At 39.3% G+C, this 17,393-nt stretch overlaps 1 gene segment (V, D, J or C); it reads left to right on the top strand.

Moving 5' to 3' along the window:
- Positions 1-12,364: 12,364 nt before the first annotated feature.
- LOC107755934 (Ig heavy chain V region XIG14-like) lies at positions 12,365-12,835 on the top strand. The segment is given in 2 exon segments: positions 12,365-12,410; positions 12,534-12,835. Coding segments are annotated over 2 exon segments (348 nt in total).
- The last annotated feature ends 4,558 nt before the right edge of the window (positions 12,836-17,393 follow it).

The raw sequence follows: 17,393 nt of genomic DNA, 5'->3' as shown, positions 1-17,393 counted from the left end.
GCATGCACTGGATCAGACAGCCAGCAGGACAAACATTCATCTGGATGGGGGTTATCTGGTATGATGCCAGTAAAACAGTGTATGCTAAAAGTGTAGAGGGACGAATAGAGATCACTAGAGATAATTCAAACAGCATGGTGTATCTGAAACTCTCTGGTCTGACAACAGAAGATACAGCTGTATATTACTGTGCAAGAAATACACAATGATGCAGAAAAAGCACTGAACGGTACAAAAACATGCCAGGGAGGAAAATTAGATTAAAACAACAACAACAACAGATGGCGCTGCAGCACAGTACAACTCTGAGCCAAAGAAACAGACCAAAGATATCTTATCCTAATGGATGATATACTGGCCAATATTTACCTATATTTACCTAGAATATAAACTATTTAAATGCCATGATTGCTGATACATATGCCATGAATGACCTTAAGTGAATATATAAGAAAAAACAAATATTAAGTTGAATTAAATGTGTTCTATTGTTAATGTCACAGATCCATCTCTGTCAATGCTGTCTTCTGAAAGAAATGTAAAAAAAAAAAGAAAAAAAAAGATATGTAGATACTCATTTACTGGGTTGCATATGCAGTATTGTATGCAAATATTGTCCCTCCTCCTCTTTATTTGAGTATTAGGATGAAAAGAAGCAGCTTGTTCTCACTCGTCTCAAACCATGATCTCTTCATCTCTCTGGTTGTTGCTGCTGCTGGCAGCTGCTTCTCGTAAGTCTTTATAGCTTCTATAGAGATACTTCATATTAAAAACACTCATGGTTATATATAATGTTGTCATATCTCTAACATTTCTGGTCATATTTTCTCCCTCAGTTGTCCACTGTGTTGAACTGACTCAGACTGATTCTATGGTCTTAAGTCCTGGTCAGGTTTTGACTCTGTCCTGAAAAATCTCTGGATATTCAGTGACTGACAGCAGCTACTGTACTCACTTCATTCGGCAGCCTGCAGGAAAAGCCCTGGAATGGGTTGGAAGGATGTGTGGTAGCGGTAACTCATATTTGACTCTGTCCTGTAAAATCTCTGGATATTCAGTGACTGACAGCAGCTACTGTACTCACTTCATTCGGCAGCCTGCAGGAAAAGCTCTGGAATGGGTTGGAGAGATATGTGGTAGCGGTAACACATATTACAGTGATAAACTGAAAAGTAGATTTCAAGTTACCAGAGAGTCTTCCAGCAACACAGTGACTCTGAAAGGACAGAATATGCAGACTGAGGACACAGCTGTGTATTACTGCGCCAAAGTCACAGTGACACAGAGCAGCTACTGCCTTGTTCAAAAACCAAACTAGCACTCGGCACACAAATACACAGCTTTGCACTAAAATCTACAGTATTTCTGATCGAGTTTCAGTTATATTCAATGTACACAAAAATGATGGTTAAAGTAAAGATTTAACATGTTTTATTTTGCATAAAAATGAACCACAATGCTTTCTAGTTCTAAAATATTATTATAGGCCTATGTTTTATAAGGCAAAACTATTGCCTCTCTGTTCTAACCTTCTAAAATCTGCTAGCAAAAAGTTAAAATAGGGATACTTTTACACTTTTCATTCATATCTCTGTCTTCTCCATTTGCCGCCCACAAACTCATTACACTGACATAATCCTGCCTCCTGATACAGTAATTGTGTTACAAGTGTATTCTTGGCACATTTTACAAGACAGTGATACGGTGCACAATTTAGGACATCCTCAGACCTCAGTTATATGACAAAAAGGCATTGTACCTCAGACTAAAAGGCTTCAGCCACTGGACTAAACGTTATTGCGCCTCTGACTGAAAGGCTTTCAGAAAAAACAATGTCAAGTGTCAGGTCTTGTAGCCTACAATTAGGCATTGGGTGAAACAGCATCAGACAAAAAGCCATCGTTGAAGTCTTTGGTTGCTGTAATATAATTTCAGTCAAAAAAAGTGGATACCACAGAATAGATATAAACTGATAAAAGATAAACTGCAGTGCTTTACAACTATAGGACAGGAAGAGCTAAATAAACTTATCACTGCATCTAAACCAACAACATGCCTGTTAGATCCTGTACCCACTAAATTACTGAAAGAGTTGTTACCTGTAGCAGAAGAACCGCTTCTCAATATTATTAACTCGTCGTTGTCTTTAGGTCACGTCCCAAAACCATTCAAGCTGGAGGTTATTAAGCCTCTTATTAAGAAACCACAACTAGAACCTAGTGAACTGGCAAATTACAGACCCATATCAAATCTTCCTTTTATGTCTAAACTCTGGACTTTTGGTAGTACCTAGGATAGCAAAGTCCAGTAAAGGAGGTAGAGCTTTTTCGCATTTGGCTCCCAAACTTTGGAATAGCCTTCCTGATAATGTTCGGGGTTCAGACACACTCTCTCTGTTTAATTCTAGATTAAAGACACATCTCTTTGGCCAAGCATTCAAATAATGCATCTCATAATCTTGTACTGCAGTTATATCTGATCAAATGCACATTATTATTCTTTAGCTTGGGTTAAACAAATCAATTTTGCTTGGTTGGAACAGCAGCTACGCTAATTATGTCTCTATTTGTTTCTCTGTTTCTGCTGGGATTGACATCCCGTGGTAACTAGGATTTACACAAGCTTCAGTCTGGACCCAGAACACCTGAGAAGAGATAATGCCAACCCCTCAGAGGACCTCAGATGATGCCAACCCTGAAACAACATACAGAACTACCACACTTTGCTATAAGTTTGATTGCATCGTATAATAATTGCTGTTAATAGTTTTCATCATCTGTTTGATTACGTCTTTGATTTTTCCGTACATTTCTTCCATATGTACATTAACTGATAGTGACCACTGATATGCTACCACTAAATATTGTAGAAACTTAATTTGCTGTAAAGTTGCTTTGCAACGATTTGTATTGTGAAAAGCTCTATACAAATAAACTTGAATTGAATTGAATATAATTGCTGATAAGGTCATGATTGAATTGTTTATTTGTTGATCCATTCCCATTCTCATTCTATGTCTTACCAAAGTAATTTATTAGCAAGACTAATAAAAACATTAAAAACTATACTATTATTGAAGCAACAGACATATATGGTGACAAGGGAGTGTCTACAAAAAAAAAGACATATTTACTGATGTGTGACCCTCAGGAAACACCTGCGTTTTGTTATTGCATCTAAAAAAATAAGTGAATATGCGTGTATAGTTTCATAAGACTTATTTACATTCTGTAACTACAAAGCATAATTGCTTGTTTTAATGTTGCATCCAGATGGATAAGAGTTGTGTCTACTTTGATCATAATAATTTTGGGGTTTTGATTTTTGCCTTTCAATGTCAAAAGAGGGAAAAGAGGTGTCAGAGGAACTTGCTGAGGAAACCCCAGGTAAATTATGGACGTTAACACGATTATTAAAGACTCTACCACAGTAGAAGACTAGAAACACAGTTAGAGCCGCACCGGTCACAATCACGGCCACTGTGTTTGTCTTACATGCACTTTGACTGTACTTCTCAAATAGATGACTTTAGGTGAAACCCCTCCATTATCTGACTCTGAGAAATTGTTCATTTCAACTGCCACAGTTTCCCTGGCAGAATCCTGAGAGGGAATCTCATATATGTGTTGATGTTCCATCATGTTCACAAAAAGAAGTCATTCATACGTTGCTGCTTCTGTTGTGTGTACACCGGTCACGCTGAAGGCGTTCCCCTAGCGCCCTCTAGAGGACGCAGCGTTGAGTTCCCTTTCGAAAGGGAAACAAGGTTTATTCCACAAACGGACCTATCTCTGAGGTGGGTTTTCCACTGAGGGAACCAACATAGGTCTACCTAATAATGAAAAAAAAAAAACATTCTGCAAACCGCTCTAATAAAGGAGGAGTTCATGCAAAACGTTCTGAAAGTGATTCCGACGATATCGTTTCTCTGTGCCTTTATCGTTATAGCTGTGGTGTGGACTCTTCTATTCTTTAATATTGAGAACGATTTTTAGAACTATATCTTTATCGTTATCTTTCTAGTTATCGTCCTTGGTGTGAACGGGCCTTAAGTTGACTGTTTCAGACGTCACTCAGTGACTGTTTGTTTTCTTGACCAAGAAACAGCCCTGCAAACAAGCCTGCACTGGCCCTTTATGGGTCCACTTAGGGCTAGCCTTAGGGCCCCCAGCGGGCTGCCAGCGCAGGGCCCCTGAGAATTTGCTCATTGGCAAAACATTGGCCCCTTAGCGCTGGCCCTGCACGGGCAGCCCTCACTATGCCCACACAGGGCCGGCACTATTAATCTACAACAATACATCTTGTTTAACTTTAAATACCTTCCAGCTACTATAACTTAAGTCTTTGGGAAAAAACAGTTATTATACATCTGAAATGGATGCAGTCACCACATAACTAATGTCTGTATTGTCCCACATGGCTTTACTTAAGGAAACCTAAAACACCCTAGCACCCCTAGTGGTAAGGAAGAAAACTGCCCATCAAATATTTATTAACAGGCTCATGTCTGTTACTCCTCAAATATGGCTCGTGAGATACACTTTCCTGCAGAGTTTAGCTCCAACTTTGATCAAACTCACCCACCTGTGATTTTCTAATGGTCCTGAAGACATTGATTAGCATGTTCAGGTGTGTTTGATTAAGGTTAGAACTAAACTCTGCAGGAAAGTGGATCTCGTGAGCCAGATTTGAGGATCCCTGGCCTATAATGAAACAACAGATTCTGATTAAGTCTCTTTTGGTTTGTGCCATTCCACTTCAATTGAGTGGCTAAATAATGGCTAGTCAATGTTGTTTGTATTCTCCTAGTTGCATTACAGGGCTGCCTACACAAAACCTGCATGGGCTCAAAGGATACAAAAGTTGTTCTGGGCCCGAACGGGCTGGCCCACACTGGGCCATCATAGGATTAATGTGGACAGTCCGCTAGTGTGGCCTGCTCACAGAGAGCCTGTGGTGAGCCCAAAGCTGTTGGCCTCACCTGGGCAAGCCCGCACTGGGCCTGTTTAGGTTGGGTGTGGGTTAGCCCTAGCCCACTGTGCCCGCAAAAAGCCAGCATGGGCCCCGCAGGGACATGTTTGCAGGGAGACAGTCCAATTTATAAATTCTGAAGAAAAACAAATATACCTCAGAGTAGCTTCATCATGAAATGTGTTTTTGTGTCTGTAAATGTTATATGTCTGGATTTTTCTTTCTTTCTTTCTTTCTTTTTAATATCTGTAAATGATCATTTGTTTTTGTAGAAAGCAATTATTGTGTATAACAAATTAATGACAAACTGCAACATCTTGGACAACCGAAGTGCTGTATGCAAATTCTTTACTTGGTCATTCATTCATTAATTCATTAATTCATTCATTCATCTGCTTTGTGGATCAGTAGTAGTAATAAAACTGTGTGAACTTTAAAGGAGACCTATTATGCCCTTTTTTACAATATGTAATATAAGTCTCAGATGTCCCCAGAATGTGAAGTTTCAGCTCAAAATACCCCACAGATAATTTTTATGTCATTTTATAAATGCCTATTTTGAGTGGAAGCAGAATTTTTTTTTCGTGCATGTCTCTTTAAATGCAAATGAGCTGCTGTTCCCCGCCCCCTTTTCCAGAACAGGGCTACCTTTACAGCTCGTACCTTCCTTACTCTGCAGAAAAAAAAATCTGTTTAATCATGCGTTTTAAACCATATCAATTTAATCTTCTGATATAGGGTTTTCTGAGCAGTCAGCATGCTTTGTAAAGTTTGCAAAAACACAATGGCGGTGCCGTGGGTGGAAACTTGCAGATTAAGGGGTGGTAATATTGTAATAAGATCCCCTTTCTACTTCACAGGGGGTGCGAAATCTGAGCACCTCGGTTTTTTACAAGTTTGCAGAGAAAGGCTTACCAAAAAAAATTTACTGGGTTGTTCTTTTTCATGTTTTCTGGGTTGGTAGATGCACCGGGGACCCGATTATAGCACTTAAACATGGAAAAAAGACAAATTTTCATGATATGTCACCTTTAAATCATGATCTTCTCATCAGCAGCTGCATCCTGTGAGCTTCACTGATGATTTATTTAAACTCTAAAGCAATGAAATAAGCGTTATTATAACTGTTAACAGAAGTTTTGTGACATAATTAATAATAACACATTCTTTTATTGTTAATTTCAGGTGTTTTCTGTGTTGAGCTCACTCAGCCTCCATCTATGGTTGTGAAACCTCAATAATCCTTCTCCATCTCCTGCAGGATTTCAGTATCAAGCCATTGCATTCACTGGATCCGTCAACCCACTGGAAAAGCACTGGAATGGATCGGATATCTTTGTAGTGGTGGTGGCACTAACATTAAAGACTCAGTGAAAAACAAGATCAGTTTCACCCAGGACACGTCCAAAAACACAGTGTTTCTACAGGGAAATAACTTTCAGACTGAGGACACAGCTGTGTATTAATGTGCAAGCAGTGACTAAACAAACCATAGCTCTGCAGAAAAACCTAAACACATGAATCAGATGTAGATAATACCAGGAGCATTTCTAGCCTTTCAACAGCACTCAACACCAGCCCTGCTCCTACTCTTTTTTGAAACAGTTTGGGATAACAATTGATATAAATAGCCTTTACCTGAAGTGTCGTTTACAAGCTGCACACGCAATAAAGAGCTGCTTTGTTGTTGATAAACGATAAAAGACATTTGCAAGTTTTGTTTCCTACAATAGATTTTAGGTATATCCAACTCATTCAGCGATCTTATCGTTTTGTTTCTCATAAAATACACCATTACTATTTCGATGTGAGAAGCAGCTGCAAATGATTCAGTGCCTGAGTGAACATTCATGAATCTGCCATCGCCAGTACAGATTCTAAACAGGTGAAAGAAAACACACATGATGCTCTGATTGAAATCATATCAGAGAAAATGATTCTCAGGTCGGTATACATAAATCTTCATTAATTAACACATGAGGATTTATTAATCCATCCACACTTTTCATCCAGCTGAAAACGCTTTATAAATATTAAATAGTCATAATCATTTAACATTTGTAAATATATATTCTCATAAATGTCACATATTCAAATTTATTGTCACAATTTAGTGTCACATATTAATGTATGTATAAATTTCTGTTTCCCGTACACATAGGTACAAAGAAGAATTGAGGCTGGAGGAGGAGTTCATGCAAAACTGGGATATTTATCTCTCATAAACTGTTGTGCCACCGAAGTGTTTCTGTTCACTGATTGTATGTGGTTTTTGCTGAAGAGCATCATTAGCAATGGCAACAATAATTAATTCAGTCCTGATACTACTATTTTTAAATGGTTTGCTATTTTCTAAATAATAATAATAATATATTACTGTATAAATAGATTTAGCAAGCACATAGTTATACTTTTTTTCTGACTTTTCAGTTTATTATATTTCTCTCTCTCCCACAGATATTCATTGTCAGACATTCACTCAGTCTCAAGATGTGGTAAAAAACCCAGGTTAATCTTTTCGGCTGGTCTGTACTGCCTCTGGATATTCATTCAGCAGCTACTGGGCAGGTGTAGTGAGACAGGCACCTGGTAAAGGGCTGGAATGGGTTTCAACTATTGGCGGATCCAGTTCTCAGAAGTACTATTCCCAGTCAGTTCAGGGCAGGTTCACAGTGTCCAGAGATGATTCCAGCAGTCAACTGTACCTACAGATGAACAGCCTCAAGACTGAAGACACTGCTGTGTATTACTGCGCTAGAGAGCCACAGTGAATGAGTTCAGTGTCAAAGCAATACAAAAACCACCACCTTTCCTGTTGACTTCACTTATGCTCCAGATGTACTGTTTCATTTCCAATAGGTGGCGCTGTTGTCAAGCAGTCTTATTTTAGTGTTTCGGACATCGCTCACTGAATGTTTGTTTCTTGACCAAGAAACAGACAGTCTAAATTCAAAGTCTGAAGAAACACAAAAAGCCTTATAGTAGCTTCATTGTGAAATGTGTTCTTATGTGTTTTTTGTGTGTTTCTGTATTATTATTATTATTATCTTTTATATCAGTAAATTATGAACTTTAAACAAAAACACCTATTGCATTTATCAAAGCTGGTAATTTACAGATATTTTACAAAAAAATAGATATAAATATAAAAAAATAAACATGAGAACGTATTTTATGATGAAGCTACTCTACGAGCAACGATGCTTTTGAGAAACGCACCCCAGGACTGCATTTTACTACAAACTTGCAGCAAGACCATTACTGGTGCTACCAGAATGACACACTAAGGAAGTGTCGCAATAGCGTTGCAAATATTCAGTGCCTTTATGTGAATATTACAAATGTAGAATGTATAAAGTCAGATGAAAGAACTTCATACATTATACTGTACTTTAATGAAACTTGTCTGCCAGGTGTCTGATTAAAGTATTGGTAAAATAGATCTACTTAGTTAAAAATCTTTAAAGAATATTTGTAGCAGATTTAGTTTACCAATACTTTCGACAGGCATAGAGGCAAGTTTTGACCTTGACAACATGTCTTAAAGTGCCATAATGTATCTTCCTGGTGTATTTTCCTCATCTTTTTTTTTTTTTTTTTGATCACTGATGTTGTCTTTTTTCTGTAGAAAGCAATTATTGCATAAATAAATGACAAACTGCAACATCTTGGACAACCGAAGAGATGTATGCTGTGCTGCATACTGTGAGCTTCACTGATGCTTTATTTAAACTCTAAACTAAAGCAATGAAATAAGCTTCATAACTGTTAGCAGAAGTTTTGTGACATAGTTAATAATAACACATTCTTTTTTTTCGTTAGTGGTAGCACTAACATTAAAGATCAGTTTCACCCAGGACACGTCCAAAAACACAGTGTTTCTACAGGGAAATCATTTTCAGACTGAGGACTAAGCTGTGTTTTACTGTGCCAGAGAGTCCCAGTAACTAAACAAGCCACAGCTCTGTACAAAAACCTGAACACATGAATCAGAGATATGTAATACCAGAGGCATTTAGCCTTTCATCAGCATCCGACACCAGCCCCCAAATAAATAGTCTTTACCTGAAGTACAGAGTCATTTACAAGCTGCACACGCAATAAAGAGCTGCTTTGTTGTTGATAAACGATAAAAGACATTTGCAAGTTTTGTTTCCTACAATAGATTTTTGGCAAATATCCACCTCATTCAGTGCTCTTATTGTTTTATTTCTCATAAAATATCCTATTACTATTTTGGTGTGAGAAAGTGCTGCAAACAGTTCAGTGCCTGAGTGAACATTCATGAATCTGATCGTCACTACCGATTCTAAACAGGCAAAAACAAAAAAAAAAAAAAACTTGACTGTCACACATAACGCTCTGATTGTAACATTAACAAAGAAATGATTCTCAGGTCGGTAAACGGTAATATCCATTAACACAAGGATTTATTAATCTATCCACACTTTTCATCCAGGCGAAAATGCTTTAGAAATATTAATAATAATTTAATATTGATGAAATATGTTCTCATAAATGTCACATTTTCATTTCTGTTTTTTACTTACTTTATCTAGGCCCTTTATGCTGTTTATCATTCCACAATTAATTTTTTTTCACTTATGTTATTCATTTATTTATGTACAAATGTCCTTTTTTTATGCACATGTACAAAGAAGAATTGAGGCTGGAGGAGGAGTTCATGCAAAACTGGGATATTTATCTCTCATAAGCTGTTGTGCCACCGAAGTGTTTCTGTTCACTGTTCATGTGGTTTTTGCTGAAGAGCATCATTAGCAATGGCAACAATAATTAATTCAGTCCTGATACTACTATTTTTAAGTGGTTTGTTGTTTTCTAAATAATAATAATAATAATAATAATAATGATATATTACTGTATAAATGCTTTTAGTAAGCACAAAGTTATACTTTTTTCTGACTTTTCAGTTTATTTTATTTCTCTCTCTTCCAAAGATATTCATTGTCAGACCTTCACTCAGTCTCAAGATGTGGTAAAAAGACCAGGTGAATCTTTTCGGCTGGTCTGTACTGCCTCTGGATATTCATTCAGCAGCAACTGGGCAGGTGTAGTGAGACAGGCACCTGGTAAAGGACTGGAATGGGTTTCAACTATCAGCACATCCAATACACCATACTATTCCCAGTCAGTTCAGGGCAGGTTCACAGTGTCTAGAGAGGATTCCAGCAGTCAACTGTACCTACAGATGAACAACCTCAAGAAGGAAGACACTGCTGTGTATTACTGCGCTAGAGAGTGACAGTGAATGAGTTCAGTGTCAAAGCAATACAAAAACCACCACCTTTCCTGTTGACTTCACTTATGCTCCAGATGTACTGTTCCATTTCCAAGAGGTGGCTCTCTTGTCAAGCAGTCTTAGTTCACTGTTTTACCGAATGTTTTTCTTGACAGAGAAATAGACAGTCCAATTTTTAAAGTCTGAAGAAACACAAATATACATTAGAGTAGCTTCATCATGAAATGTGTTCTTGTGTCTGTAAAAAGTATGTTTCTGGATTTTTCTTTCTTTCTTTTTTAATATCTGTAAATTATCAGCTTTGATCAATGGCACTTATTGCATGTATCAAAGCTGGCAATGCACAGATATTTTACAAAATAAAAAAAGTTTTGCTTTGTACAAACACAAACATGACAACATATTTATGATGAAGCTACTCTAAGGCTGCTGCTCTAATGTATGAAGTAATGCTTACACTGGACATCTAATGAAATCAGGAGACAGGTAAAGAGGACTGTACAGGACTGTACCTTTACTACAAACTTGCAGCATGACCAACAGGCTACATTATAACCAGTACTACTAGAATAACACACTAAGGAAGTGTTGCAAATATTCAATGCCTACGTGAATATTAGAAATGTATAATGTATAGAACTTCATACTTTATACTTCATAAATTACTTTTGAAACTTGTCTGCCAGGCCTGTATCTACTGTAGTTAAAAATGATCTTTAAAGAAAATTTTGGGCTATAATAGATTTATTTTACCAATACGTTTAACAGACACCTGACATACAAGTTTAGATGTTAACAAAATGTCTTAAAATGCCGTTGTCAGGATTATTGCCCCTGTTTCTGTTCCCTTATTTGGTCATGTTCCTGTCCTCGTTTTGTAAATTAGTTTGATTAGTCACCCCATACACCTGTGTTTCCCCAATCATCCCCTGTATTTAAATCCTAGTCTGTGCAGTCAGCAGTTTCCTGCTGTCTCCAGTGTTGATGTACCCTGCGTTCCATGGATTAAAGACTGTTTCGTTTATTCCTCGTCTCCATCGTTCCTCGCCATCACAGATTGTGACAGAAGAACCGACCAAATACAGTTACCTCAGTGTGTCTACCCTCCGTTTTGTTTCCCGTTTTTACCCAGTGTCTTTTTTTCCCCGTTGTTCCCTGGATGGATGCCCTTCTTCGCCCCGCATACCTCCTTCTCCTGCTGGAGCAGGGGGACAAAGCTCTCGAGGACCATACTAGACTGTTCCAGCTGCTAGCAAGCACCACCAGCTACCCGGACGACGCGCTCTGTGCGTTCTACGACACCAGTCTAAACATGGAGTGCAGAGCGCCGTCGTCCGAAGATGGTCCTCGAGAGGATTTCGGCGCGTTTGTGGAGTGGATTCTGGCAAGAAACGGGTCACCTCTCACTGTAACTTCCGAGGATACACTCCGGACCCAGAGCCCAGCCCACCATCTCCCCGCTGTATCATTACGGTGTGAGTGCCGCGGGTCTGCCATCCTCCAGCGTCGCCATGGCTGGAGAATCCCTCACCTCCGCCTCCAACCTCCGAGGCCCGGACTCTGCCTCGGCCCGTAGACCCAGCGGCTCCACCTCTGATCCTAGCTCCCACACCTCCACCGTCACCCGTCGATCCACCAGCTCCACTGGGCTCACACTGGCTCCGCCTTGGTCGGCCGTCGACCCACCATCGCCTCAGGACTCCGCTCCTCCGGCTGCATCTCGTCGCTCCGTCCCACCGGCTCTATTAGGCTACTTCCTCCCGCCAGCTCCACTCTCTGTCGGTTCTACTCGTTACGTTGATGTGTTTCCTGCTGTCTCCAGTGTTGATGTACCCTGTGTTCCATGGATTAAAGACTGTTTCGTTTATTCCTCGTCTCCATCGTTCCTCGCCATCACAGATTGTGACAGCCGTAATGTATCTTCCTGGTGTGTTTTCCTCATCTTTTTATATGGTCACATATGTTGTATTGTAGAAAGCAATTATTGCATATACTGTAACAAATGAATAACACACTGCAACATCTTGGACAACCGAAGAGCTGTATGCAAATTCTTTACTTGCTCTTTATACAAAAGAGCAGTATCTGCTTTGTGGATCAGTAGGAGTAATAAAGCTGTGTGAACTTCAAACCATGATCTTCTCATCAGCTCTACTACTGCTGGCAGCAGCTGCATCCTGTGAGCTTCACTGATGCTTTATTTAAACTCTAAACTAAAGCAATTAAATAAGCTTCATAACTGTTAGCAGAAGTTTTATATCATAATTAATAACACATTCTATTTTTAATTTTTTTTCCATAGGTGGTGTTTTCTGTGTTGAGCTCACTCAACCATCTATGGTTGTGAAACCTCAAGAATCATTCTCCATCTCCTGCAGGATTTCAGTATCAAGCCATTGCATTTACGGGATCCGTCAACCCACTGGAAAAGCACTGGAATGGCTCGGATATCTTTGTAGTGGTGGTGGCACTAACATTAAAGACTCAGTGAAAAACAAGATCAGTTTCACCCAGGACACGTCCAAAAACACAGTGTTTCTACAGGGAAATAATTTTCAGACTGAGGACACAGCTGTGTTTTACTGTGCCAGAGAGTCCCAGTAACTAAACAAGCCACAGCTCTGTACAAAAACCTGAACACATGAATCAGAGATACTTAATACCAGAGGCATTTAGCCTTTCATCAGTACCCAGCACCAGCCCCATAGCTGCACACAATAATGACCTGATTCGTTGTTGATAAATGATAAAAGACGTTTGCAAATTTTGTTTTCTAAAATAGATTTTAGGTAAATACCCACCCCATTCAGCACTTTTTTAAAATTTTATTTCTTATAAAATATCCCATTATTATTTTGGTGTGAGAAACCGCTGCAAACAATTCTGTGCATGAGTGAATATTCGTGAATCTGGCATCGTGGATTGCATTCATACATGTATCCAGTTCTTACATCTTCTATTCCCAGTCAGTCCAGGGCAGGTTCACAGTGTCCAGAGATGACTACAGAGGTCAGCTGTACCTACAGATGAACAGCCTCAAGACTGAAGACACTGCTATTATTGTGCAATAACCAGAGGTGGGACCAAGTCATTGTTTTGCAAGTCACCGAGTCAAGACAGGCAAGTCCAAGTCGAGTTGCAAGTCCTCAACTTTAAGATTCAAGTCTTAAACAAGTCATTAGTTCTCTTTGCCCAAATTAGTGTCTTTAGTAGTGGTAAGTATTAATTACCATATCAAATTCATAGTAATTTATATCAGGAAGGCAGGTAGAATATGTTTGACATAGTTTAATTTCATGTGAGATGGGTGCCCTCAGTAAAACTACTCAAGTAAAATTTAGTGATTGTGCCAAAATAGGACAAACAGTGAAAAAAACTATTTTATTAGTAACAGAATAGCAAAGACAACTTAATTTCATAGAAATAACAGCTGTAACATACTTTGCATGTGTGCATAAGAATATATGCTTCTAGGTGTTATATCTCGTGAACGAGTTGAATGAACTGCTACATCTCTTTCGAAAATGAATGAGAGTGTACCTGGTCAGTCGGCCATTTAGCATGTCAATCTCGATTAGCACTCAGCAGAAAGCAGATGCAAAGCGCAGTTATAGGTACTGTGCACATACGCTTGTTTATATATTCATAATTCACATACAGAACATAACTCCACGTTTAATCCTATGAATGGGTAATTGTCTGACCAAACAATTAAAATGTTAATTATGCAAGAAAACCTTGTGCTTTGGTCATCTGAACAACTTATTTAGACTATTTATTTAATGAGTAGATTATGCACACATTTTAATAAAGCCAAATCAGTTTTTGTAACAAGTGAATACGTTCGTTGACTTAAGACACAACACAAGACACTCTTTTTCGCCACCTGCTGGCATATTTATGTTGAAGAAATGGTCACTGAACGAATCTGAACGAATCATTTTGGTGAACAAACTGAAAATGAACAAATCTCTTGAAAGAATCAACATTTCCATCACTATTTCTCATGCCCGCTCCGCGTCCCTGCTGCGCTCAAGCTGGGGAACAATAGTCCGTCAAAGGTGGGGAAACCATCCACCGGCCTTACGCCTTTTCAATGTGTACTCGGTTTCCAACCACCCGTTTCCCTGGTCCGGAGAACCCTCAGAGCTCCCTGCCATCAACGACTGGCTCCAACGAAGTGAGGAGACATGGAATACTGCTCATGTGCACCTCCAACGCGCCATCCGCAGGGTCAAGGAACAGGCCGACCGTCACAGGAGGTCAGGTCCCGCTTACACCCCAGGACAATGGGTCTGGCTCTCCACAAGAGAACTTAGCCTTCGGCTCCCGTGCAAGAAGTTGAGTCCCAGGTACGTGGGTCCATTAAAAATCATTAGACAGATCACACCTGTATCTTACCATTTGGCTCTTCCCTCTAATTATCGTATCTCACCCACCTTTCATGTTTCCCTGCTTAAGCCCGCCGGTTGTCCGAGAGGAGAGAGGGACCAGGAGGAGGCCATGAACGAGAGTCCCCCTCCCATCATCGTGGACGGCGAGGAGGCGTACGAAGTCTTGTATTGCCCTGGCTACATTTCTGAGCGTTTATCCCCTGTTTTGAGATATCTTGTGTATTACCTTGGACTGTTACTACTAGTGTGATTCTCTGCCGCCTGCCCCGACCCTTGCTCTGCCTCTGTTTACTCTCCTGGATTAGCCCTGATGTTCGTGATGCTGTTGTTTGATTACTGCCTGTTTAACTCTGCCTTTGATTGAAATAAAAGCTGCAAATGGATCCGCACGCCTCTGACTCCTCGTTACACACAGTTCTGCTTAAATATTAAATTGTACCTAATATTTTATTGTTCTTTGTAATTTAATTGAAAACAGACCAATGTGCATTTAATACATTAAATACCAAGTATTACACTTAATTTGTTTGTTGAATATGTTTCATCACAATGAGTTGTGCTCATGCTGTTTCATTACCAAGAGGTGTCTGTTGTATTCATTGAAATTTTTGGTATATGCATTTATTTGGCACTTTTTTTAACTTTCACTATATAATTTTGTTGATAAACATCAAATTATAAATCCTAGATTATACAATAGATGTATAAAGAGGTTTCTCAATTTTGTGCTACAAATTGCTATAAAAGTGCAGTGTTTAAAATGATCAAAACTATTATTCATTAAAAAATAAAAAAATTAGGCAACAAAATAAAAACATGCATGCATCTTGAACGACCAATAAGAATCTCTAAATAGGCCTTCATATCAAAACATCAAAGGTTTATATTTATATTAAGAATGTATTTATTGGACATCTAATAACTTGACACCTTAAAAAAAAGTGACGTCCTCTCATTTTCTTAATCTTTTTTTTTCTTTAGAAAGCAATTGTTCCAGATATCAAATAAAATAAAGATTAAATGGCAAAAGCACTGAAGTTTCACATCTTGGACAACAAAATGACTATATGCAAATACTCCATCTGCTCCATGTACTAAAGTGAAGTGTGTCTGAGGCACAGAAGGAGAAATTCACATCATTTTTAATCATGATCTTCTCATCAGCTCTGCTACTGCTGGTGGCAGCTGCATCCTGTGAGCTTGACTGATTTTTTATTCAATCTATAACAGTGAAATAAGCTTCTGTTAACAGACGTTTTGAGACATAACTAATAACACATTCTTTCATTGTTATTTTCAGGTGGAGTTTTCTGTGCTGAGCTCACTCAACCTCCATCTATGGTTGTGAAACCTCAAGAATCATTCTCCATCTCCTGCAGGATTTCAGTATCAAGCTATTGCATTTACTGGATCCGTCAACCCACTGGAAAAGCACTGGAATGGCTCGGATATCTTTGTAGTGGTGGTGGCACTGACATTAAAGACTCAGTGAAAAATAAGATCAGTTTCACCCAGGACACGTCCAAAAACACAGTGTTTCTACAGGGAAATAATTTTCAGACTGAGGACACAGCTGTGTATTATTGTGCAAGACAGTCACAGTAACTAAACAAGCCACAGCTCTGTACAAAAACCTGAACACATGCAAGAACCAGATATACATAATACCAGGGGCATTTCTAGCCTTTCATCAGCATCCAAAAACGTCTCAGGTTACTTATGTAACCATGGTTCCCTGAGTAGGGAACGAGTCACTGCGTCCTCTAGGGGTCAGCATACATTGAAAAAACACCAACAACACGTTGGTCGGCGACAGCCCATGGCGTCACTACCGGTGCGACTACAGTATAAATAGGCACCGGGAGAACATGTCATTCTCTTCTTCGTCTTCACTGACTGTTTTGTTTGAAGCGTGCATTTCCGTGGTAAGAGCAATCTATATTCCTATCGTATATTCCTAACGGATCTGACTCAAAAAGATCCGGTTACGCTAATAAAATTTGGCAATTAAAAATTGTTTTTACATTTGTTAGTGAATCAGATAATTACTGCTTTTCAGGTAACTCAGAAGTCTTCTGAGAAATCTAATCCCGTCCGGATATGTCTGAGATTCATCGCGTAATTGTTTGGTGATCCGATTCTCCGACCGCTCGCTTCACTTTCATCATGGATATAAGCCGTAACAATAGCATGAAATCATCTCGGTTACGTATGTAACCTTGGTTCCCTGAATAGGGAATGAGATGCTGCGATGACGTCATCGCTTTGGGAACACCTTTGGTGTGACGAATTGTCTGAAGCCCTTATACCATCTCGCCAATTCATTGGCCAAATAGCGCTTAGCACCGCCCCCAACGCTCACATAGGTGAGCTATATTAGCGTGCTGCACGCTATTTAATCAGATTTCCACTGATTTACGAAGGAAGCGCTATCTTCCTGTTCCGTATCTTAAGGTACGGAACAGCCCGCATCGCAGCATCTCGTTCCCTATTCAGGGAACCAAGGTTACATACGTAACCGAGATGTTCCCTCTCATAGGTTCACTTCAATGCTGCGATGACGTCATCGCTTTGGGAACGCTATACCATAATACCTGACGTACCTTTAGATAGCTGGAAGACCAAGGAAAGCGTCTGCTCAAGCGGATAAAACCTGGGAGCCAGGAGTCAACCTCATGTCCAGACTGTAAAACTTGATGAAGGTGCTAGGAGAGGACCATCCTGCCGCAACACAAACATCTTCCAAAGAGGACCCTTTGAAGAAGGCC

Source organism: Sinocyclocheilus rhinocerous, unplaced genomic scaffold (assembly GCF_001515625.1).
Source record: "Sinocyclocheilus rhinocerous isolate Xijiao unplaced genomic scaffold, SAMN03320098_v1.1 scaffold2488, whole genome shotgun sequence".
Lineage (NCBI taxonomy): Eukaryota > Metazoa > Chordata > Actinopteri > Cypriniformes > Cyprinidae > Sinocyclocheilus > Sinocyclocheilus rhinocerous.
The sequence above is the reverse complement of the archived record's forward strand: the minus strand, read 5'-3'. Positions and strand labels throughout refer to the sequence as shown.